General features: G+C 41.6%; 2 protein-coding genes across 3 annotated transcripts; one reads left to right on the forward strand and one right to left on the reverse strand.

The window, feature by feature from the left end:
• Positions 1–8,953: 8,953 nt before the first annotated feature.
• Positions 8,954–10,141, reverse strand: LOC145806810 (uncharacterized). Its single transcript, XM_082904629.1, has 2 exons — positions 9,547–10,141; positions 8,954–9,456 (listed from the first exon to the last, which is right to left on the reverse strand). The coding sequence occupies exons 1-2, from the start codon at positions 10,139–10,141 to the stop codon at positions 8,954–8,956; spliced, it is 1,098 nt and encodes a 365-aa protein (XP_082760755.1).
• A 4,641-nt stretch (positions 10,142–14,782) lies between these two features.
• On the forward strand, positions 14,783–24,507 carry LOC145788763 (uncharacterized). Of its 2 annotated transcripts, none has more exons than XM_082906566.1 (8): positions 14,783–15,253; positions 15,672–15,773; positions 15,866–16,024; positions 19,554–19,715; positions 20,352–20,468; positions 22,386–22,499; positions 22,690–23,454; positions 24,084–24,507. In XM_082906566.1, exons 1-7 carry the CDS (start codon positions 14,924–14,926, stop codon positions 23,344–23,346), a joined length of 1,641 nt encoding a protein of 546 aa, XP_082762692.1. In that variant the 5' UTR covers positions 14,783–14,923; the 3' UTR covers positions 23,347–23,454; positions 24,084–24,507. The 2 variants fall into 2 exon arrangements, with proteins under 2 accessions (XP_082762692.1, XP_082762691.1); XM_082906565.1 differs by having other exon boundaries at positions 14,798–15,253; positions 15,657–15,773.
• The last annotated feature ends 952 nt before the right edge of the window (positions 24,508–25,459 follow it).

Genomic DNA, 25,459 nt, shown 5'->3' on the forward strand with positions numbered 1-25,459 from the left:
ACTTTTAACTCACTTCTCAAAAGAGACTTTTGTTTGACAATTAATTTTTGAAAAATAGGTGGTAGCTCGAAATGGGTGAGGGTCGAATGGCCCGAAATTTGAAAACCACGTCGTTTTGCAATTTTCTTCTTCTTCTTCGTTGAACAGAGGAGAAGAGGAGGAGAGAGGGAGAAAGAGAGAGGAGAGGAGAGGAGAGAAGAGCTCGTCGCCTCCGCCGCCTCCACCCGCCGTCCTCGTCGCAGCTCGCAGCTCGTTCGTTGCCTCCGCCCGCCGTCGCAGCTCGCAGCTCGCAGCTCGTCGCCTCCGCCCGATCGTGCCTCCACCCCCCGCCTCCACCTCCGCCTCTAGCCCTAATAATTGGGCCCCCTCCAGTCCTCCTCCTCCTCCCTCCTCCTCCTCCCTCCTCCTCCCTCCTCCTTTCTTCCTCTTCCTCCTCTAATTTTCTACTTCTTCTGAAAAAAAAAAAAAAAATGACACCAAAGGGAGGGGATGAACGGAACTGTGTGTGTATGTGTGGGTTTTCCAGAGGGAGGGGATGAACAGTGGGAGGGTGGGTGTACAAAGCAATTCGGGCCTTTTAACCTACGCCATTTCGAGCTACGAAATGGGGTTGTTAATTTTTTTAATATTTATAGGTTAGTTTTATTAAACATACTCATTTACCAGTAAACCTTGTTTCATTTGTCACTTATCAATGTTTCTAAAATGTTCTTCCCTCGTCTCTTTCAGTATTTTAACCATAAAAGACCACTTTCATAACCCTTTGTTGCCGGCAACTACTTCTAGCTATCGACGAACTCCTTCAAACGTAATTTTTAACTATTGGCAACCACATTTGACTACCAACCACCATCAGTCGCCGTTTTCTAATTGTCAACACTCACCTTCAACGGCCATCTTTCGTCGTTGTCTCAAACTATTGACAACTACCTCCAACCTTCAACAACATTTCTTTGACCATTTTATGTCAAAAATAGTGTTCAACTCTACTATGTCACTACCATCACCCCTTTGGATTTGTTGGCAACAATATAATAATAAATGAAAAAAATCGAGAAAGAAAATGAAGAAAAATAATGATAGATATGAAAAGAATTTACAATAAAATAGTTGTCCACAACCTTCATTACTACAGACCAACACGGTAATAATAAACACATTAAATGACAAATTTATCACCGCTAATTTTCATTGATTGATTTGTAACGCAAATCCGATTCACTTACTATTACTCACACTAACTCACTCTTATTCATAATCGCTCACAAGAACCTCTCGTTTACACACACATACATACATGATAATGATAAATTTATCACTGCTAAATTATACCAGACAACAAATCTCAATTGAAATAAAGATTCATAAATAAGAAGACACGAACGATGGATGTAGAATGATGATGGTGAAGTATAGATCAATGATGGTAGAGCTAATTGGTGAACGACAACGATGGGTCGGCAACAGTAAAGTGTAAATTAGAGATGGTAGAATGTAAATCGGCGATGATAAAATGTAAATTGACGACAATGTAGAGTAGGGGTGAGTAGTGGATATACCGATCCTTCCAAACCGACCGAACCGAACCCATCCGCCTCATTTTTTATGGATACGTAATAATGAGCGGACGGTTGCGGATTATTTTTTTCAATCCGCCTAGTTTTCAACTGATGGCGGATTTGAGGTTCGTTTAGCCGCAACCGAACCGCCAAACCGTGAACACCCCTTGTAATTTGTAAGACTTTATATTTTCAATTTGTTTAGTTATTCTGCTTGTGTTTTTAATTTTTAAAAAAAAAGTTTAAATATTTTGTTGAAAATGAGTTTTCACCTTGAATATATTTTTTTAATTGAAAAAATTAATGTATTATTTATTTGTATTTTTTTATTTTTAAATCTAACTCTAAAAATAATAAATAAAAAAAAGATGATATATGTTAGTTGGTTTTTGTTTTCAAAAACAGATATAGATATAATAATACAAAGACATACAATCTCTACTGCTGCTCTATTCATAATTTTGGTGGTTTGAATTGTTTTTATATTTTAAGAATAACAGATTGTAATATTTTATGTGGATGAGGCATGCTGTGATTGTAATATTCAAAAAACTTTTTTTATTTGGATGAGACATGTAGTGATTGTAATACTTTTTTAAATCATTAACAATAATAATATTAATATTTTTTTTTTTTTGAGGAAGTGCACGAGTTGAATTATGTTGAAAATTTATAAAATTTTAAACCGCCAAACCGATTCGCATCCATCCGCTAATCTGCCAATCTGCTCAATCCACATTCGCACGGATTGGTAGACGGATGCGGATTGATTTTCTCCAATCTACTAATCTGACGGACAAAAGGCAGATTAGAGATTTTATAGCCGCAACCGACTCATACCCACCTCTAATGTAGAGTAGATCGACAATGATGGAGGTAATTAGTGAACGACAATGGTTGACAATTATGATGCCTATGGCCGTAGTGGCGGTGGTAGCCAATGGTGACAATAGTTGTATTGGTGGTGGAGAATCTTAGAGAAATTTAGAGAAATAGAGAAAGGTTTATTGGTACAGTCAAAAGGTATATACGATTTTTAGGTATTTAAGTTCATTAAATAGGATCGGATGGTAATTATCTTTATTTTTTTTAAAAAAAAAAAAAGTTTAAAAGTTAAAATGTAATATCATGCACATTAAATAATTATTTTGTTGTCACAATTATCTATTTAACCTTTTAAAAACATAATTCCAAACCCCTACTTTTTCAGCTAAAAAAAAAAAATCAAAAAATAATGAAAAGAACCAAGTTGGCCTACGAGCACAAAATGATTTACAATTTTTAAGATTTGAATCTTCTTAATAACTATACAAAATGATAAAATTGTAACAAAAAAATAATAACGTCAACAGTTAATTTATGTTAATAGAACACGGAGTGGGCATTTGTTGGGCCAGATATGGCCAACACTGCATAATAAAAAATTTTGTGTTTGCCTAAGACCAACTCAACCCTAACATCAGGTCTCTACATCTATAAGCCTGGTAAAGAAAATAATTATAAATCTCAAGCCTATTTATTGGGCTACTTGTTTAAAAAAAAAAAAAAGTTTAAACATTTCATAATTAAATTTCACCACACATCATATTTATTAAATAAATATATTGACATCATTATAAATTGAATCACACATCACTACAAATGTGAATTTTAATAAAATCAATAAAGATAAAGTATAGATCTCATCAAAAATATATTTTTTAATATATTATTGTACGGGGAGCAAATATTCTGCAGTGCCCGTACTCATTTCGTCCAAGCTCCTCATCTGTCCGATCAACCTGCGAACACAACGGCGGTGAGCTACCCGACGGTATGTGGTCGGAAAACCCCTCCGACGGTCAAGTTAGCACACACTCAGAGATAGAGAGATGAGAGACTTGAGTTTTTAGGTTTTTCTCACCAAATTATGTTTTTATATCCAACATGGGGGTGTAGTCTTGCTTATATACTTTCTGCGCTCAAATCTACTCCAATTGATCTCTTGACGCGTAGAGCTGCTCTCCCATCTGTCAGTACAAATCCAGCAATCACCACCTAACCATACCACCAGACTACATTAGCGGGAGCTTAGCATCCCGACGGCATCACCTCGGCTTCCTATGACCGTGCTGTGCAACGTGCCTGAGTGTTCTGCTCGCCGAGCTCCATAACAGCCGAGCTTGAAAGCATTTCGGCAGAGTCGAGTTTAAGGCAGGTCGGTCGGTGAACAGAAGACATTTCCCGCGCGAGCTACGCGTGCGACCCATGGAACCCAGGTTAGCAGGCAGTCATCTCAGCCCAGTAAGCTCGGTTCAAACATTGGACCTGGACCTCGGGCCTAAGCCTCGACCGAGCAAGATAAACTCCAGTGAGGCCTCAGTCAGCTCGGCCTAAACAGGGGGCCCGAGCCTCAACCGGGCAAAATCCACTCTGTATTGGCCCAAATTAGCTCGACCCAACATGCTCGATCCTATCCGTCCAGCTTCTACCACGGCCCAAAGCCAGATTATAAATCTCCCTCACAATTGCCCCTTAATTCCATCCGCGCAAGCATGACCGGGATTAAATGATCCGACCGGGGTAGATCCTGCCTCAATTCTTAGTTCGCAAGACGTAAACCGCGCTAATCCCAATGCTCGGTTTCTAAGCTTGCTCGGTTGACGCCTCATCTCGCCACATGTCTCTTCAATACTGACGCCGCCATCAATGGGGATGCGCGTCGACCATTTATTGGCCTCGAGAAGCCAACTCAGCCGTCTCTTCAGATTCAAATTTAGGCGGTTCTTTTCTCTTATAAACACACCACATCTCCCTTCAGTTTCTTCCTGCTGTCTCTCTTTCATTCCTGTCGTTCCAAAGCTGCAGTGCCAACCTCCCAACTCAAACACCATTTCTGCTTTTGCCTGGGTTCATGCTCGAAGATTGGACTCTCGCCCTCATTCTGGTCAGTTCTTCGAACCCCTTCATTGCTTTTTCCTTTGGTATTTCACATCTTAAGACACAAAAGTAATAAGTTTTAGGATATAGCTCCCAAAAACCTTCAATGCCCCTTGTTCTCCTTGTTGTTCTTCAGCTCCAGTGATGAACACATGAAGATCTGAGGCGGACCGGGCTCCAGGTCTTCTTTTGATCCCAAAAAAATCTAAACCGAGCAAATTGTGAGTTTATAAAAAACTCCTATAGGAACCGAGGTAGGTAGAGGGTTTGACCACTTGACCAGGCTAACATCAGGTCCGCTTGAGCGGCCAAGCGTCTGGATTTACCTTTATGATCGGGGTGGTCTGGCACTCCACCTGACCGAGCTAAAGTCAAGCTCGTTTCGCTCGACCGTGCTCCCACTTACACTTACCCTCCTTTTCCTGCAGAGTCCAAGGGGACCACGCACCAACACTGAGGCTCTCAAAGATCGAGTAGCCGCCAAACAAGAGTTTGTGCCAAACCAACATAGCCGTGCTAAAACCAGTCGGCTACACATGGGGCGCTACCGCTTCCTGGTCGACATGCCGGTCGCTCTAGCCGCGTTCCGGGAAGAATACGGTATCCCAGTCGACGTACATCTCGAGCTCAGTGTCGAGGAAACAACCCCCTGGGACAGACTAGACCAGTGCCATTTCATCGTGCTCTCTGTAATAGAAGGTGGCCTTCACTTCCCGGTTAACCCCCTACTGTGCGAGTTCTTGCAGCGCACCGGGCTAGCACCAACCCAAGTCTCAACCAACACTTACAGGATAATTAACGGGATCCACGAACTGAACAACTGGCTAGGAACCAACCTAGGATTAGCCGAAATACTTCGCCAATATACCCTCGGGTATACGGACGACGGCCTTGCCTATTATTTAAAGATCAGACCGGACAATGAGAAGATAGTGACCGACACCCCGGACAAAGACAAGCACGACGACGACTTTTTATGGGTGTCTGGTAATTATGAAACGGCCGACGTGCCGGGTTGGTATATAAGCAAAAACTTCGGTGAAACATGTAAGTCGTGCTAACTGCTCGGTCAAATTTCTTCATTTCTAAATTCCGTATTTAATATCTTTTATTCTTTTGTAGCAATTGAGGCTTTGCAAGCCAACTACCATTATCCCAACGAATCAGCTATCAGAACCGCGCTGCGGTACCGAAACTGAGATTGTCACGAACTTCTCGACTACGTACCGACCTACCGATACTCCACTCCACACCGGAGTAGAGTGACAGACTTCCTTCGAGCACCGTCGCCACCTTCTTACCCCACATTACCCGACGTACCCCTCATCCGGCTGACCGAGGCAGAAGAGATAACCAAACGAAGCCGCATTAAAAATCTCATCACCGCTACATCCACAGAGATACCAAGCATCCCCTTCCGCACAGCGGCTGCCGGTCAATCCAGCGGGACAGTGGTTGCACTAGCGTCACCAGCCGCCGTGCAGACAAGCAAAGATAACCGTCGGGCTGGGAAAAGGCCTCGCACTGCCGATCCCTCTGTCGAGCTAGTTGAGGAGTTGAACACCGAGCAACCGGCAATTACAACTGACCCAACACTACCATGGAAGCCCCAACTGAAGCACCGGGGAAAAGAGATCCCGGCCAGTGCATCGGTCAAAGGGGACAAGGAGCATTTACTCGCCTTTGACCTAACCAAAGCCTTGTTTTTGCCGAATGATGTGGTCGACAACGACCACGTGCCTGACACCCGGCTGGTGAAGTCCTCGGTCAAGTCTATGACCCGGGTAAGAATCTCAAACTTTTTATTCAAATTTTTCCAAGTGTTTGCTCGGTTTCCTTTCTTTAATCAAAACTCTTCTTTGCAGGCCATCCAGAAACAACATCTGGTCATGGAGCGAATTCATAGACTCCGGCAGAAGGCAACCGATGCTGCCAGCCAGGTTGAGCACTTTCAAACCGAGCTAGGGCGATCAAAAGCTTCTTTGGAGATCGCAAACTCCGACAACTCCAGATTGCTCGGCTAGCTTGGAGCCGTCGAGCAAAAGAGGAACGCTCTCCGGGCCGAGCTGGAGGCGTTGAAACAATCAAGGAAGGATGAGCTAGATGAGGCAAACAACAAAGGTTTCAAGGAGGCCGAGGAAAACTACACGAAGCAAGTCCATGCCACGCAAGACATTTTCTTCAAGGCCGGCTGGAAGACTGCTTGCGAATAACTCGGCCAAGGATTTGGAACTAACGTGTTGGCCTCTCCCCCAGTTACCTTTCTGCCGACGTACATGGTGCCTTATGCTACTGATGTCTTCAGCGCGTTGCAGGCTGAGGCTAAGGAATAAACAATGGACAATACTGAGGAAAATGTTGAGGGAGAAAACCACTCGAAGCAGCCCGGCCAGGTGGAGACCGGCGTCCAAGATAAAACAACCATGGTCGATTTGGAGGCGACCACAACTGGGGATGACTTCGCCGACCTGTCCCCCTTAGTGTAGTTTTCTGTCTTTTCTTTTTTGTTTTGATGTAACCGGGCTGCCAGCCCCTCCGTATGTAATTTTGTTTTACATCAATGAAATGTTTTGATTTCGTTAAGTGTTGCACTGTGTTTAAACTAAACAACTTCAGCCGGGGTAAATAACCTTGGCTTAAGCAAATTATCTCGGTTAAAACCACTCGTCCTTGAGCAAATTATCAGCACATACAGCCGAGATAAACCATATCGGAAAAAGCCCTGAGGATATCATAAACTCATCGAACTGGAGTAAAATATCTCGATTGAAATCACAGAGTTGAGCAAATTGTCAACTCATTAAACTGGAGTAAAACATCTCGGTTGAGATAACAGAGTTGAGCAAACCATCAGCTCATTCAACCGGAATAAAACATCTCGGTTGAAATCACTGAGTTGAGTAAATCATTAACTTGTTCAACCGGAGTAAAACATCTCGGTTGAAATCACAAAGTCGAGCAAAATCATCAACTCGTTCAACCGGAATAAAATATCTCGGTTGAAATCACAAAGTCGAGTAAAATCATCAACTCGTTCAACCGAAGTAAAACATCTCGGTTGAAATCACAAAGTCGAGTAAAATCATTAACTCGTTCAACCGGAGTAAAACATCTCGGTTGAAATCACAAAATAAGCATCGAAAACAACAGAATGCTTCAGCAAGAATAAGTCACTTCTATTATATTAACAAAAAGGATATTACATTCTAAAGTATAAGGCAAACAAGTCCTTACTCAAAAGAATAACATAAAAACTATGAAACGCTTAAAAATAGTACAGTTTGAGATTGGCTGCATTCCATGGCCGGGGTATGCCTTTGCCATCCAAATCTTCCATGTGGTATGCCCCCTTGCCTGCCAGACCGGTTATCCTGTAGGGTCCTTCCCAGTTTGCCCCTAGCTTGCCTTCCCTCAGCACCAGTGTGTTGCACATCACATTTCTTAAAACCCAATCCCCAACTTTGAACGGTCTGGGGTGCACCGTTTTGTTGTATTTTCTGGAAAGCTCTTGTTGGTATGCGGCCACATGGATTAAAGCCTTTTCTCGGCTCTCTTCCACTGGGTCCAATTCTAGGGCGATGGCTTCAGAGTTCAGCTCGGGCTCAAAACTTTCACTGCGGAGGGTGGGTATGCCAACTTCCAATGGGATGACCGCCTCTACGCCATATGCCAAGGCAAAAGGAGTTTCCCCGGTAGATCGCCTCGGGGTCGTCCAGTATGCCCAAAGGATGCTTGGGAGTTCCTCGGCCCATTTTCCTTTGGCTTTCTCGAGTTTTTTCTTCAACCCATCAAGAATGGTCTTGTTTGATGCTTCGACTTGGCCGTTGGACTGCGGGTAAGCCGGGGTGGAGTTGTAGAATTCGATCTTCAATTCTTCACAAAATCCTCTGAATAGGCGCCCGTCAAATTGGGTGCCATTGTCAGATATCAAAATTTTAGGGACGTCAAACCGCGTTACCACATTCTGCCAAACAAACCGTTTGACGTCTTTCTCCTTGATAGTTGCTAAGGGCACAGCTTCAACCCATTTGGTGAAGTAGTCCGTAGCCGCGATGAAGAACTTCCAGTTGCCTGGTGCTGTTAGGAGTGGTCCCACTATATCCAGCCCCCATATCGCAAAAGGCCAAGGGCTTGTGAAGGGAAGAAGTTCTCTGGTGGGCTGGTGAATTTGGTGGACGACCTTCTGGCACTTCTCACATTTGCGAACATATTTCTGAGTATCCGCTTGCATGCATGGCCGCCAATACCCTTGCGAGATAGCTCAGTAGGCCAAATATCTGCCCCCGATGTGATTGCCGCATATGCCTTCATGAATTTCGTACAAGAAAGCTTCCACGCTGTTTGGGTGTACACACTTAAGATAAGGGCCGGTGAAAGACTTCTTGTATAAAGCGCCAAATGGAGAGAGCCAAAACCGCTCTGACTTCACTCGGACTTTATGCGCTTCTTTTTTATCGGCCGGAAGGGTCCGCTCCTTAAGGCCGCTTCTTGAGGAAGAGGATAATAGGGTCCATCCAATAAGGACCTAGCTCGATGCAAAGTACTTTTGTCTGCTCGGTTTCCTCGATGCTAGGCCTAGGAAGAAACTCAATCAATAGAGGGCTGGGAGATGTTTTATCGACCATGGAAGCTAAACCGGTTAACTCATCCGCACGCCCGTTGTCTTCCCGGCCAATTTGTTGGACCCTGATTGCCTGGAATCGTTTGATGTGTTCTCTCACTAGAGCTTGGTACTTTGTCATTCTGTCATCTTTAGCTTTGTAAACCCCAGACACTTGGTTGACAACGAGTTGGGAATCGCTGTAAACCATTAACTCGGATGCGTACACCTGAAGGGCGCTCTTGAGCCCGGCCAATAACGCCTCGTACTCAGTCTCGTTGTTTGATGCAGGGAATCCGAGTGTGATAGAGTGTTCGATAGTCAAACCATCTGGGGAGATCAAAACTATGCTCAGCACAACACCGTGACGATTTGAGGCTCCATTTACAAAAAGTTTCCACATTTCTTCGACAAAGAGCTTCCAACACTCTGAGGGGTCCTGGGAGGCTTGAAGATTGATGGGATCACGGTTGCTTGGCTGTTCGGTTTCTGGTTCGCTGCCGTTTGGTTCCATTTCATCCCCCTTCGGCAATGCAGCACCGGATCCAACAAGTTGAATTGCCATGCTCAAGTCCAGAGTCGCATCACCGGGCTGAAGTGCTATGCCGGCTGGAGGTTCTATGGCGGGGCACGCAAGTTTTGCGTCGCCAACATTGCCCTGCTGTGCAATTTTTGGTGAGCCAGCATTTACCTCCTCGATTGCCGTGGCAAGGTCCACCAGGCATACTGAATGAATTCCAGGTGAGAATTCAGCAACAAAGTTGGCCAATGTCTGTGCTTTTATGGCAGTTCGAGGTTGAAACTTGACTTCGAATTGTCCCAATTCGACCGTCCACTTGAGGATTAGACCAGAGAAATCCACCCGTTCAACCAAGGCATTGAGTGGGAACTCGATCAAAACGATGATTATGTGAGCATGAAAATAGTGCGCCAATTTTCTGGAGGCCATCACCAGTGCCAAGGCAAGTTTTTCTAGCGACAAGTATCTCGACTCTGCTGGTAGCAAGGTTTTGCTCACGTAGAAGATGGGGAAGTGCTGGATGCCTTCTAACCGGACAAGCATTGCGCTAACTACATGCTGAGAAACGGCCAGGTAAAGGTAGAGTTCTTCGCCGGGCTTTGGTGTCACCAATAATGGAGCAGAAGACAGGTACGCCTTTAGCTCGGCCAAAGCCCTGTCGCATTCCTCATCCCACGAAAACTTGGATTTCAGGGCTCGAAAGAAAGGGTGGCAGCGATTTGATGACCGACTTATGAATCAATTAAGCGCGGCGGCCAATCCGGCCAGATGGTGCACGTCCTTCGCCGAGTTGGGCTGCTTTAATTCTCGTGCGGCTTTGATTTGTGTGGGGTCTACCTCGATGCCTCGGTTTGTGACTAGGAAGCCTAGTAATTTCCTGGATCCCATGCCGAAGGCACACTTGGACGCATTCAAGCGTAACTTGCGCTGTCTGAGAATGGCGAACATCTCGGCTAGGTCAGACAAGTGGTCTGCCTGATGCTTGCTTTTGACCACCATATCGTCAATGTAAGCCTCCATCATCCGGCCTAGCAGAGGGGCGAACATTTTGGTCACCATTCTTTGGAAATTTGCCCCGGCGTTCTTCAAACCAAAAGGTATGACTCGATAGCAGAAAAGTCCCCTTGGAGTGGTGAAAGAGGTTATCTCACGGTTGGGGCCATGCATGGCAATCTGATGATAACCGCGGTAGGCATCCAAGAAACTGAGCCTTTCATGTCTGGCCGTTAAATCCACCAGCTGGTCTATTCTGGGCAGAGGAAAGCTGTCTTTAAAGCAAGCTCGGTTGACGATTTTGTAGTCGACGCAAACTCGCCACTTCTCATTCTTCTTGGGTACTACGACCATGTTTGAAATCCACCGAGGGTAGTGCACTTCCTGAATAGCCCGTGCTTCAAGCAATTTTCCTACCTCTTCCGCGACTACCTCAGCGTGATGAAGAGCTGATCTCCTTGTTCTTTGAATGACTGGCCGGGCATTAGGGAAAACATTGAGTTGGTGGCAAATAAAATTTGGATCGATGCCAGGCATGTCGTAGGGCAACCATGTGAAGAATTCGATATTTGCCATCAAGAACTCTACCATCTAGGCCATTTTTTGAGCGGTCAGGCTTGATCCGAGCAAAAAGAACTTGTTTGGATTTTTCGTGTTGAGCCGTACTTCTACAAATTCTTCAACAGCTTTGTCCTCGGCCCTGGTTTCTACGTCATCAAGGACACTCTGGTCTTTTGGGCCTTCAATCATTTGTACGAAGCCTTTGGCAGCTTGGCTCCCGTTCACTGCCACGAAGCATTGCTTCGACATGACTTAATCGCCCCAAATTTCTTCAATTTTCCCCATAGCCGAGGGGAATCTCATAACCTGGTGGTAGGTCGACGCCACAACCTGCACAGCATGAAGCCAGCCCCTATCGAGGATCAGATTGTATGTAGACGGCGCCTGCAATACCCAGAACTCCACCTGCTTGACCACGAATCCGGCCTTGACCAGTAAAATTATTTTCCCCAAAGGCCACTCCGGTTGCGAGTTGAAACCTACCAGTGGCGAAGTAGCCGGAGCCAAGTCTATATCTCGGAGTTTGAGTTATTTGAACGCGTCATAGTACATAATTTCAACCGAGCTTCCCTGGTCAATCAAGATGCGCTTGACATCGAACTCTTTGACGCGGAGGGTGACCACTAGGGCGTCGTTGTTGTGGCGTTTGAATGCGCTTTAGGTCCATTGTGGAGAAACTAATCACATCTTTTTCCTCGGTCTTCCCCCTTTTGATCGCGGGCTGGACTGACAAAACTTCCCTCATGTGTTCCGCTTTTTTGATCATTCCGCGGAGCTCGCATACACGCGCCCGCTCCACTATGCCGTGGATCACATTAACCACTCCATGAGAGGGCGCCTCTAAGTCAGCCGGTCCATGCGGATCAGTCGGGACGGGATGCGCGCGGCCTTAACACCTCCATCGATGTAAAGATCTAAGTGTCCGGCTACGACTAACTCCTCAAAGTGTTGCTTCAGAGGCAAATAGTTCTCCGTCCGGTGTCCTCGCTCCCGGTGATATGTGCAGCGGTATCACAGGTTGAAGCCCTTTTGCGCGTCGCCTAACTTAGCAGGAAATCGGACGTAATTCTCGTCACGAATTTCACTAAGTATGCGATAAATTGGAATATTAAAGACCATGGTGATGCCCGTCCGAGCTTTCAACCTTCTATTGGCATCAGCTACGTCATCGCGGGGGTATTCATCTCGGTCATTCTGACGTCACCTTCTCCGGTTTTGACGATTCCACCCTCAGTCAGATTCCTCGGCACAGTCATTTGGACAGTTAGTCTCCTGTCCGACCGTGTGCACCTTGCCAGCCGACCTCTAGTCTGTGACCACCGGAGTTGTCTTCACGGTGGACGCCGCCGCATCATCCTCTACTCAGATGTGCTCCTTGATACGCTGCATTAGTTGGCCCATGGATGTCGGCTGGTTCATGATACGCGAGTCCCGCAGCCTATGTCCGACCGGGAGACCGCGCTTATATTGGGTGATTGCCAGGTTGATCAGGCAATCTAAAATCCCATTGAAGGTTTCCCAGTATTTGGAGTTGTATGCCTTGAGTGTGTCGCTCGACTCCATTTTGACACTGAGAAGGTGGTCCACCTCCTTGGGCGTTTTTGTGTTGGTCTTGAAATGAGTTACAAAGGCTTCCGCCAGCTGTTGCCACATTTCGATACTTCCCTCTGGTAGCCTCTCAAACCATTTCAAGCTCAGCTCGCCCAAACTCGACGGGAAGATAAGGCACGTAAGAGCGTCATTGCGCCTATGTCTGGCCATGACCTGCCGGAAGTGGCTTACATGCATGTATGGATCGGTCTTTCCGTCGTAGAGCGTAAACTTGGGTTGGTGAAAGCCTGCGGGGAGCGGAGTGGTTTCTATCTCAATGGAGAATGGGGTGGTGTTCAGTCTCACCAAATCTGTGTCTGGAAGGAGAGGCACGGCTGGGCGGGGCGGTGGCATTATGACCTATTCACTGGCGTGGCCCCCGTAAGATAGCCGCTGGAGCGCCGGCACCCATTGAGTCTCTCACCGGTGAGCCCGCTCCTTCAAGACTGCCCACAAGTCCTCTGAGTGAGCGGAATAGGAATACCTCGACGTCGTCGCCGGACGTGAGGGTTGATAGGTACTATTTTGCGTGCTAGACTTTTCTACAGCCGCGTCGGATTCTCCAACCCTGTAGCTTTTGGTGATAGAAAGGGAGGAAGTGTGCCGCTGGCTCTGACTGCCTGAACAGCGTGGTTGGGTGCGCTCACTGTGGTCTCCCACTCCAGCAACACCCTTCCCTTTGACATGCCGTTTGAGATCTTCCATCTCCGCCGCCATTCTCCGGATGACGGCGTCTTGGTCCCTTAACTTGTGCTCCAGACGCCTAGCGTGCGATTCTCTTTGCCGCCGGTGCCTGTCTAGGCTCCAAGAGTTACCAAAACTTCTACCGCGCTTATCCCGTGCGTCTCTTGAATGTCCTCCTGGGGAAGTCTCTAGGCCCGCCATGTTTGGAACGGCGGGGAGTTCATCTCTCCGTCTAGTTGACTCCGGGGTAACACCGTCGATGGTGGACAACGGTATCTCGTCATTGTTCGCCATTGAAGGCGATTAGATGAGCTTGGAAGACAATGTTTGGTCTATCAAACTTTCCCACAGACGACACCAATTATACGGGGAGCAAATATTCCGTAGTGCCCGTACTCCTTTTGTCCAAGCTCCTCGTCTGTCTGATCGACTTGCGAACAAAATGGCGGTAAGCTACCAGGCGGTATGTGGTCGGAAAACCCCTCCGACGGTCAAGTTAGTACACACTCAGGGATAGAGAGAGAGAGGAGAGACTTGAGTGTTTAGGTTTTTCTCACCAAATTATGTTTTTATATCCAGCATGGGGGCGCGTAGTCTTGCTTATATACTTCTGCGCTCAAATCTACTCCCATTGGTCTCTTGACGCGTGGAGCTGCTTTCCCATCTGTCAGCACAAATCCAACAATCACCACTTAACCATACCACCAAATGACATTAGTGGGAGTTCGGCATCCCGGCGGCATCACCTCAGCTTCCCATGACCGTGCTGCGCAACGTGCATGAGTGCTCTGCTCGCCGAGATCCATAACAGCCGAGCTCGGAAGCATTCCGGCAGAGCCGAGTTTAAGACAGGTCGGCCAGTGAACAGAAGACATTTCCCACTGAGCTACACGTGTGACCCATGGAACTCGGGTTAGCAGGCGGTCATCTCGGCCAAGTAAGCTTGGTTCAAACATTGTACCTGGACCTCGGGCCTAAGCCTCGACCGAGCAAGATCAACTCCAGGGAGGCCTCAGTCAGCTCGGCCTAAACAGGGGGCCCGAGCCTCAACCGGGCAAACTTCACTCTGGACTGGCCCAAATTAGCTCAGCCAACATGCTCGGTCCTATTCGTCCAGCTTCTACCATAGCCCAAAGCTAGATTATAAATCTCCCTCACAATTATAATTAATTAACTCAATTGTGGACCGGACTGAACTGAATTGAAAGTATAAATCTCCAATTAAGCTCATTAATATATTGGGTTGAAAATATTAAGCCAATCTCCCCAAAAAAACAAAGTTTAATGAAATTTATTTTATTTGATGTTAATAATATAAAAAAAAAAACTCACAAAAAATTTGGTAAAAAACAAATCAAACCAGTCCGAGGAGCCAATTCTCCGAATGCATCCAAACATAGCCTTGTTTCCAAACACCACGTTAAGATTTGAACCCTGAACTAGGGTTTGGTCCTCCACAATTGTTGTCGCTCTGCAATCTTTCTCTCCAACAAAAAAATGGGTAAGAGAGAGAAGAATCTAAAAGCGGCAAAGTATCATATCGAAGAAGAGGAGAACGAAGAATTACAATCGAAATCAGCAAAGTCTCAAATCGTACTGAACAGTAGTAGCGACGATGAAGAAGCCAACGAAGATCTGAGCTTGAAAATCGTCGAGAAAGCAATGCTACGAGCTTGTAGCTCCGGCCAACGGAACGACTCAGAATCAAAGGTCGATAATTCTTTGTTGCCGTTGCAAAAAGATGAAGTTGTGGTGACAGACGTGAAGAGCAAGAGGAAAAGTAGGAAAGAGAAGAAGAGCAAGAAGGTGAAAAAGCAAGAGGAAACTGTGAGTACCTGAATTTAATTGCAAAATTGAATCTTTATGTGTGTATCAAACTCAATAAAAAACCTTTTTCCTTGTGTATATCATCTGTTTGGTTGCCTGGAAAGCTGAGGAAAGCATAGGAAACTGAAATTTTGAGTTTTACGTGCTCTGACTTGTGTTTTGATTTGGCTGTGAATACTAAACTCAACTATGGCAAATAGTTAGTTTTTGATTAGTTGGGTTTTTAGCCTTCTGGGGTTTCAAGTAATGTGAAGTCCAGTATAAAATTTTTTCTTTGTATTTGTTTAATATTTGTTTCAGTTTAGCATAAAAGTATTAAAGATATAGTTAAAACTAGTTTTTGCAATGCTTTGTAATATGTATATATATATATGTATTTTTTTTGGTCTTTTAATTGGATTAGGTTGTTGTTGCAAAGGATGAAGAGGAGGCTGAGACAATCAAAGCCATAGAGATTAATGAACTTGCCGAGACAAATCCTGTTGAGAAACCTGATAACATTGTGCTACGGAAGCTTCTTGTGAGTTGAAATGAAATGCTTAATGTCACTTTCGAACACTATTTCGTTTGAAGGCTTAGAGTGGTATCTCTCTTATTGATTTGTTCTATCAGCGAGGGCCAAGGTACTTCGATCCTCCAGACAGTGGTTGGGGAATGTGCTACAATTGCGGTGAGGAGGGTCATAAAACTGTCAACTGCACCTCAGCTAGGCGGAGGAAGCCATGCTTTGTTTGTGGGAGTTTGGAGCACAATGCCAAGCAGTGCACAAAGGTTTGTGAAAGAAAAAAAGTTAATGGAAAGGTTTTTTTATTTTTATTCTATAAAATAAACTCTCATTATTTGGTTTACTGATTTTGGCTCAAGTTGAATTAAGTTTTGAATTGATGAGTTATTTACTGAGTTGTCTGGGTTGAATAGGCTTGATTGTTTTTCATCACTTTTTGGATTTTATTGTGGGAAAAGCTGAATTGGCTGCGAAACATCTATTTGTTACCTACCCTTTAGCCTTTTTCACAATAAACTATTAAAGAAAGGAAGCGTAGATATGCACCATAGTGAAAAAAGGAAATAGAAGGAGACGTATCTAAAGCTGTAAAGTTTAGGCAGTTTTGTTGTAGATTTGTGTTAAGATGCCAAGTGTTATGCATGTTAGCACATAGTTTGGTATGACCACTTGCCAGATTTCAGAGATGTGCAGGAAATTTCTTAGTAACCAATACTTTTCTCCAACACTAACCATATTATATCTCTAGACACCCTATCAAAAGTTTACATCATTTATTGTCTTTGTACTTCTCTATTATTTTCTTAGTAAATTTATCTCTTCCATAGTTGATCTATCAGACATTATTTCAAATTGAGTCAATGAAACTGTTGTTGTAAGCGATGCTTAACCACTCTTTCTCACTTTTTTGTTGTATGACTCATCAACGCAATACCTCTATAATTGTTACCTATTTGGATAATTCCTTTATTTTAATACATAGGTATTAAAATACTTTTTCTCCACTCTTCAAATATTTTCCTAATCATTACAACCTAATTAAAAAAATTTGTTAGCCAAAACACCAATCTTTACCTAAGCATTTCTAAGCCTCAATAGGTATACAATCAAGTCCTAATACCTTTTGTGATTTCTTTTTCTCTAGTGCAAATTGCACATTGAACTCCCTTAGTCGATGATAACATCTATATTCTCTAGTTCCATCAACGCTATCATATTCTTCGCCTCCATAGTTTTCTAAATGCTTTTCATTTAATGGTTTCTTTAAATAGACTTTTTCACATTTTTTATTCTCATCATCTTCCACTAACATTCTAGAATCCTCACTTTAAATAAATCCTCACTTTATCATTTCTATCCTTGTGCCACTGTTTGAAACATTCATTTTTTGTTTTTATTACGGCTTGTACCTCTCTATTCCATCATCAAATATCTTTAGAAATAATTTTTTTCTCCCTTTTAACTCTGCAAAGGCTTATTTTAAAGGCTTCTTTTAATATTCTTTTAATGCATCTCGCCATTTTATACCGCATCACATGTTATTAACATTACCTGCCAAACTCTACGTTGCTTTTTAAAGCATTTTATCCTTAAATATTTGTTATCTATCATTCTTTTTTGGTTTGATTATATCCCCTTTAATGTATGTATATAGTATTTTTAGTCTGTGTTGTGACTTTAAACTCTCTCGGGAATAATCTTGGAATAAAACGTTATATTTGATTCTCATTTGATCAAATTTTAAAAGTTATTAAGTGTTCCTCTCTTTTTTTAAAGATGGTGTTGGTTAATATAAGGTCGAATTTCACTGCTAAATCTAAAATGTCCTTTGCACCTTCATTTTAGTCTCCAAAAGCATATCCCCTATTGAGTTAAAATGTACTAGATTTGGGAAGAAGAACGAGGAGAATGAACAAACTCAAAGATGGAAGGTGGTTTGGGTTTTTAATTATGAGACCTTACACCTCAGCATATATTTATACTATTAGATAGATGTGGCCTCATTTCCCTCTTTGTTTCTTCTCTTAAGCAACGTGGGGTGGAAGGGTGCTGGGTTTGATGCCGCTTCTAGACATAATCTTTTACCTTAGTATTCCCTTTCTTGGGCCAAAATCATGCTTCTATTTTTTGTGAAATGGTAGGAGTAATACCCATTGAAGATAAGTTAAAAAAGAACATACTATAATGGTTTGATCATGGTGATGTTTGGTAAGTGAAATTTTAGCCATTTTTAGGCTTAAATCCACAAAAAAACAAAATAGGCCAAAATAGCCAATAAGACAAAATGTCACATCAAACCCATATCATTTCATTTTTTTTTTCACAAACATCACATCAAACTACAAAAAAAACCCAATCATCTTTCCAATCACAAAAATTTTAGCCTACTAAAATAGTCAAAAACTAAAATAGCCTACTAAAATAGTAACTTCTCAAACACCCACCATGTATAACATAGATTAGTAGATGCAATAGCAAGAGTAATATAGTCACTATTAATGGAAATGCTAGGGAAGGGGAAAACCTAAATTGACATGGGGCATTGTAGCAAAAAAATTATATGAATTTATTTAATTTAATTGAGCACGTAGCTCTCGTCAGAACAAAATGGTGAAAAAAGCTTCATGTGGCCGACCCAAATTGATTGGAACACAAGGCTTTAGTTTGGTTTGGTAGTAATTTTGAATCTATTCTTACTTATGAAACAGCAATGTTGATCTGGACATGCCAAAGTATTAATTTTGTCAATTAGTGGGACAGAAATATGAGGAAATTATAGATAATTATTCCTTTCAATATGTTCTAGAATAGAGTTTACGGATTATAGTTATTATTCCTTTCAATATGTTCTAGTTTCAGAATAGATAATTATTATTTTCAATATGTTTCCATTCCTTGCATTTTTATTTAAGAAATTGTCCAAATTCTTATACTGTGGAACCCTTGTTTGTCTATTTACAATTACATTCTATTCATAGTGGGGGGAAAAGAGCCAAATTATGAAGTTTATGCTGCAACATCCTACCTGTTGTGGCAGCATAAGGGTGATGTGGTCAAGATAAGAAAGAGTTTGTATAACCTAGACATATCTGAGGCATGAACGATAGGGGATTTCTGTGGTGTTGGGGAAGTTCCATGTCCATCATTGTCTTGAATCCTTTGCACATACAACACTGCCCACAGATAAAATAGTTGCACATGCTATGCAGGAGGATATAGGATTAGTCAAAACAGTTCTCGTATTTACAAATATGGGATTGAAGTAGTTTACCAAATTACTATGTCATGCCTGATAGGTAGATATGTAATCCACAATTCACATAAAGCATATAATTGTTTATTGGTAGAGGGGCCAATTTAAGAGGAACCTACTTGCTATTATAAAATTAATAGTTCGTTGAGCTCTTAAAAATCTTCAAATGGATGGACACTTTGTTTTAATTCCAGATTGGATACCTACAAACTCTGGAAGGTGTGTTTTCTAAGGCTTAGCTTGTTCGAAATTATAATATGAACTTTGGATTTTTACTACGTGTTTGGTGTGAGCTATTATTCACTTTGAAGGTCTGGAAGATTGTATGATATCTCCTTGAAAAATTTTCATCTTCTCACATGACAAAGTTGCAGTGAATCTATCTGCCCACATGACAAGTACTTTGACCTGTATTATTTTTTCTTGCATCATCTCCTCTGCCGGTTTCCTTCAAAGTTTTTCCATCATTATTCAGTTGGGAGCAGTAATATCACTCTATTCTATTAGGCTTTAACTTGAATTTTTTTTGGTGTGGTGTTCAGGGAAAAGATTGCTTTATATGCAAAAAAGGAGGTCACCGTGCAAAAGATTGCCCAGAAAAATACACAGGGGGATTTCAGAATTCTAAGATATGCTTAAAATGTGGAGAGTCTGGTCATGATATGTTCTCATGCAAGAAAAATTATTCTCTTGATGATTTAAAGGTACTTTTGTTCTTCATGTGTATATATTTACACATTCATATATAAGCAGAAATATATTCAGCTTGTTTGGTTCCATTTTTCCAAAAACACTTTTCAGAAAATTCTATTTTCTTATTTTCCGTGTTTTTTTGTTTTTTACTGAATTTTAAAAATATTTTAAGCAATTTTTTTAACTTTTTAGACACACCTAACATAAATACACCTAAAAAGTAAAAAAATTGTAAAAAAAATCTTTTAAAAATTCATTAAATACAAAAAAAATACAAGAATTCAGTACATTTTTTTTGTATTTTTATGTATTTATTAATTTTTTAAAATATTTTTAAAAATATTTTTACTTTTTAAATACATCTAAGTAAGGTACATCTAAACAAGTAAAAAAAATGTTTAAAAATTTAAAAAAATTCATTAAAAACAAAAAAAACGAAAACCAAAAAACTCAGTTTTCAAAAAATTTAATCCAGAAAACTCAAACCAAATACACTGATTATTATTCTCTTGATGATTTGATGGGTTTATTGAATATTACCTTCCTGGAGGTTTTTATGGTTTTGTTTGGATTCAGACTAGACTGGAATTCTTGTTGTATAACAATTGTTTTGGCCTTTTCTCACCTCCTCTTTTGAAATTGATCAGGAAATACAATGCTACATTTGCAAGAATTTTGGCCATCTTTGTTGTGCTGACTTTACCGATACTGGTCCAAGAGAACTTTCTTGTTATAGATGTGGTCTTTTGGGCCATAGTGGTTTGGTAAGTTTATTCTATGGTTTCGTATTTGCTGCCATGGCCTATTTATCAATGAATTATGTCTTAAGGTTATAGATACAAACATCATATCTCAATTCCAATATGAACGGTTAAGAAGTGTGAACCAACATTTCTAATATTTTTTATAAAGCTTTATTCACAAACAAATTGGAAGTTTTAGGTTTAAGAGTTTCTAAAATTAAAAGGGAAAGTGAAAAAATCTATTGTGTGTGTCTATTGAGCCTTCTTTCTTTGAATGACACTCTTTCAGTTTTCTCACTACTCTCTACCACTCCAACACAATAGTTCTCCATTTTGTTAAAGAGGACAAATGTATGGAAAAAATCGAGATGGAGACTTTTGTGCTGAAGATAATGATTAGAAATGGCAACGGGGCGGGGCGGGGCCGGGGATCACACTTCCCGTCCTTGATCCCCAATGGTATAAATTTCTCCGTCCCCGACCTTGATCCCTGATGGGGAACCTATCACAGTTCCCTTCCCCGTCCTTTAACGGGGATCGGGTTTCCCCGAACCCTAAAATTTCCCGGACCAAAAAAAAAAAAAAAAAAAAAAACAGCAGCAGCAAGTTAGCGACAACATTATCAACCAACATCAACAACAACATTATCAACATCAACATCAACATCATCATCCTCATCATCAAACAACATCAACAACAACATCATCAACATCACAAAGAGATATAGATTTGAGAGAGATATCTAAGTAAAGAGAGATAGAGAGAGAGATCGCGAGTGAGATCCAAGCCGCATGAGGCACGACAGGATCTAGCGGCAGGACGGGCATGAGGAGCGAGATCCAAGCCACATGAGGCAGATCGGAGACTTGGTGGCCCCGCTGAGTCTGGCGTTGACGGTCGAGATCTAAGTTTGCAAATCTGAGTTCAACGGTGATGGGAGGAGGGAGAGGAGGATAGCGGAAGAGGAGGGAGAGAAGGACAGCGGAGAGAGGGAGATCGGCGGTGAGGGAGAGGAGGACAATGGCGGAGGAGGGAGGCTTTTAGAGAGAGAGAGAGAGAGAGAGAGAGAAACCCAGAGAGAGGTCTGTGTGAGTTGTGTCTGTGTTTTTTGGGTTTGGTTTATATATGTAGAGGGGTATGATAGTAATTTCACTTTGGGGAGAATTGGTGCCGGGCCGGGTTCGGGGCTGTGAAAGCTATCCCAGCGTCCCTGGCCCGAAACTGATCGGGGATTCAATTTCAAATACTATCCTTGTCCCCGGCCCGAAATTGATCGGGGATTCAATTTCAAATACCATCCCCGTCCTTGCGGGGGTATTTTTCGGGAAAAAACCATTCTAATCGGGGTCGGGGGGGTCGGGTCCTCATCAGGCCAGGTTCAAATTGCCATCCCTAATAATGATTATGTCCTCAGCTTGGATGAGGTGATATGGGTTTATAGATACATGTGGTATTTTTGCATGTTTGCGTACGACACCATATTTGTGTTTGTGTTTATACTTGAGAATATTTTTTCCTTTTCTTTTTTATAAATTTTATTTTAAAGAGATACCCTATTCTTTCTCATTTCATGAGTTTTTGTACTTAATTTAGGAACATCTAAATGGGGTTTTATTTGTGCTATTGTTACAACTACTTTGCCATATATACGGAAGATGCGTCATATATTTTGCTTTTCAATTGTCTTTAGTTTTGTTCATGTATGAACCTTGTTATGAATATCCTGAAGTTGGTTTCAGATTTTCATAATTTTTCCATGGTATCAATGTTGTTGTTTCCATATATATTTCTTTAGTGAGGTACTATACATGTCAGTCAATTTATCATTTAAACTTTTGGTCTTAATTTTTACTTGTTTAGAAGAACATTGCAGTCGTTGGTACTGCTTTCTTATTGCTAGGAAGACAATTGTAATTAACATGGAGTAAATATATGCAGGAATGCACAAGGCCACGTGGTGAGACAACTAGTGTGGCTATGGAGTCTTTTGGCTCATGCTTCAAGTGTGGTGAAGAAGGACATTTTGCTCGTGAATGCTCAAGTTCAACTAAGGTACATTTCAGGTTTTCAGTGGGTGGCCTCACAGGATATCAGAATCCTAATAACTACACATGAGCTCTGAATTTTGATTTGTTGTCTATCACAATCTTCTTCTGTTCTTTGCTGTTATTCCTCCCTTCTCCCCCTTTCTGGTTGTTTAATGGTCTTCTCAGTAACGTGGTAGTTTATTTTTGTTCCACAGGTTCGTAAGAGGAATCTTGACTTCTCAACCCCCACTCAGAAATTTTCCAAAGATAACAGAGACTATGTGCGAGTTGGATCTGTACCTTCTGATCCTGCCAAGGCTCACAAAAGGAGAAAAGGTCAATGTGAAGGAGAATTTACTACGCCATCTAACTCAAAATGGAGGGGTGGTTGGATTACTGAAGATCCTGGAGACTTACCCCATGGAAAAGCCAAAGTGCATGGATGGGTATCTCCTGCAACACCAACTAATATGAGGAATAAGAGTTATACTTCCATAACTGGTGGTCACTCTTCAAGTTCTTATTCTTCTAGAAAGACTCAAAAGTTTCAATGTGAAGGAGAATTTACTATGCCATCTAACTCAGAATGGAGGGGTGGTTGGATTACTGAAGATCCTGGAGACTTACCCCGTGGAAAAGCCAAAGTGCATGGATGGGTATCTCCTGCAACACCAACTAATATGAGGAATAAGAGTTATACTTCCATAACTGGTGGTCACTCTTCAAGTTCTTATTCTTCTAGAAAGACTGAAAAGTTTCATTTTGGAGCTTCAGCTTCAAATGGATCCTCCAAATTTAATCAGCACAGATATTCAGCATCAAGGTTTGGCAACTCTAGTAGTGACGGGATGAGGAGAAACTATGACTGGTAGCAGGAACATTTTTTTCCCTTTCTTTCTTTTCAGTTGTAGTAAGGTTAGGAGGCAGGAACTGCAAAAAGATGTAAATTTGGAGGCTCAACATTTGAGTTTTTAAACCTCGTAAGTACCTCTGCTTCTGTTCAAGTCAACTATTAGTTTTTTTTTTTTTTTGTTTTATTCACCATCTCCTTTGTTGTCTGGTTGCAAGATACATGAACTTTTCTAAATGTGTGAATTCCCCATGTCGGTGCATGATGCCTGGTTGTGGTATGAGGGCCTGAGCTTTAATATGTATCCAGCAAGTATCTCAATTGTTGTTGTACATAAAACCCTATTATATGATCCTTTTATCGCTAGTTACTTCAATATGAGGAAAGTATCCATGTCGAACACTTTGTTACATGAAGAACACCATTTCACTTGAGGAAAGAAAATAAGAATTTTTTGAAATATGAACGTTAGTTTTGGACTTTTGTCCTTGGATTTGGGGTTAGATGAAATTATCATCCAGACACATACCCCACATCTGACACAAAGTCTGTGTAACATAGTGAACTAAAACACTTGTACTATGGTGAACTATGACACTTCTTTGATTTTAATATATCCAACTGTAAATTTTCTATCCCATTCCCGTTAAATATAATTTCTTAGTGAAGTCAATATAATGCAGACAGCAGATGCTCTATTTTTTTAATTGTACCAAACTGAAATCATTTGAATTGATTTGTGTTTGTATTCCTGTGCAGTGAATTGGAGCTGATACACTACCAGAAGGGCGGTGTTTTATGTTCTTTCTCTTAGAAAGTTGTCACTGTACATTATCGGTAGGGAAATCCTAAACCCTGTACTTGGGAGCTTGAATATCTCCCGTCATATTTCAAGTTTAGTCAAAATGCTTGCTTAAGTTTATTATTATTATTATTATTATTTTGAGAATGTTTCTTTGCTTCCTAATATGTTGATGTTCGCTTTAATGTTGAGGATTGATAGGTTTTTAGTCTACATGGGAGGATCTTCATATCATAATTATGATGGAAGTATTGTATTTTTGAAGATCAGTTGAAAAAAAGGAAAGAAAGAAAGAATGATAGTTGGCTTACGATTCTGGATTGGTTGATTTGGATGTATTCTTGGTAATTTTTAATATAAATCATTCCTTCCTGTGTGGCAGTTGTATGTTGTGATAATGTTCTGTATTGTGTGCAGGGTGTCTTGTGGTATTTCAAGATATGCTTAGGTTTTTTAACTGGACAGCAAATTTTTCAGCAATTTATTTATTTATTTGTGTGCACACGTGAGAGAGAGTTGGGGTGGCTGCTATGCACCTTGCAAAGCAACTAATTTTGGGTTTATCTTCATGATTCGAATCGTTCATTTTGTACAGTTTGTCGAAAAAATTATCTATATATAAAAAAAAAAAGGTTAATAGGACATTGGTAGTCATATGATCAGATCATATTCGTCTTACGAAATTAATGGATAGTTTATTCTCAGAATCTCATTTGCCTCCATTTGTTTAAGACAACATGATCTGGCACATGGCTATTTATTTTCGATCAACTCGATGTTTTACATTTTCACAGATTTTTTATATGGATAATATGCTCAATGGCTTTTACAAAAAGAACAATTCAGATCATAAAAAATATGTTTGTTATGGGACTCACCAAGGAGGCATTAAGTCTCAATTGGCAGTTCATTAGTTAGGCTGAACATGTATGCTTATTTTTGGGCAAAAATGAAAACAAAAAACTTGTTTGGAACACGACTATTTTGAAAACAAATGAAACGGGGTTGACGGCCATGGGAGTTGGTGGCCAAAGGTGGCTGTTTGTCACGGGCTATGGTGGCCGAAAGTGATTGATGGTGGTTGTAGATGGTGAATGATCAGCTAGTTGAAGATGATTTTTACTTGGAGATGATAGCCAAAGGTGGTTATAGTTGATGAGAGGTGGTTGGTGCTGATGGTAGTTAGTATTGATAAGTAATGGGTAGTCATAAATGGTAGAAGAAATAGAAATAGATGAAAAAATAATAAATAAATAAACAAGAAGAAACACACGCAAGGAGAAAGCACAGCGGAAGACGAGAGTAAAAACAAATAAGAAACAAATAACCTAAA

The sequence above is a fragment of the Camellia sinensis genome, chromosome 14 (genome assembly GCF_055761805.1).
Source record: "Camellia sinensis isolate YWXY chromosome 14, ASM5576180v1, whole genome shotgun sequence".
Taxonomy (NCBI): Eukaryota; Viridiplantae; Streptophyta; class Magnoliopsida; order Ericales; family Theaceae; genus Camellia; species Camellia sinensis.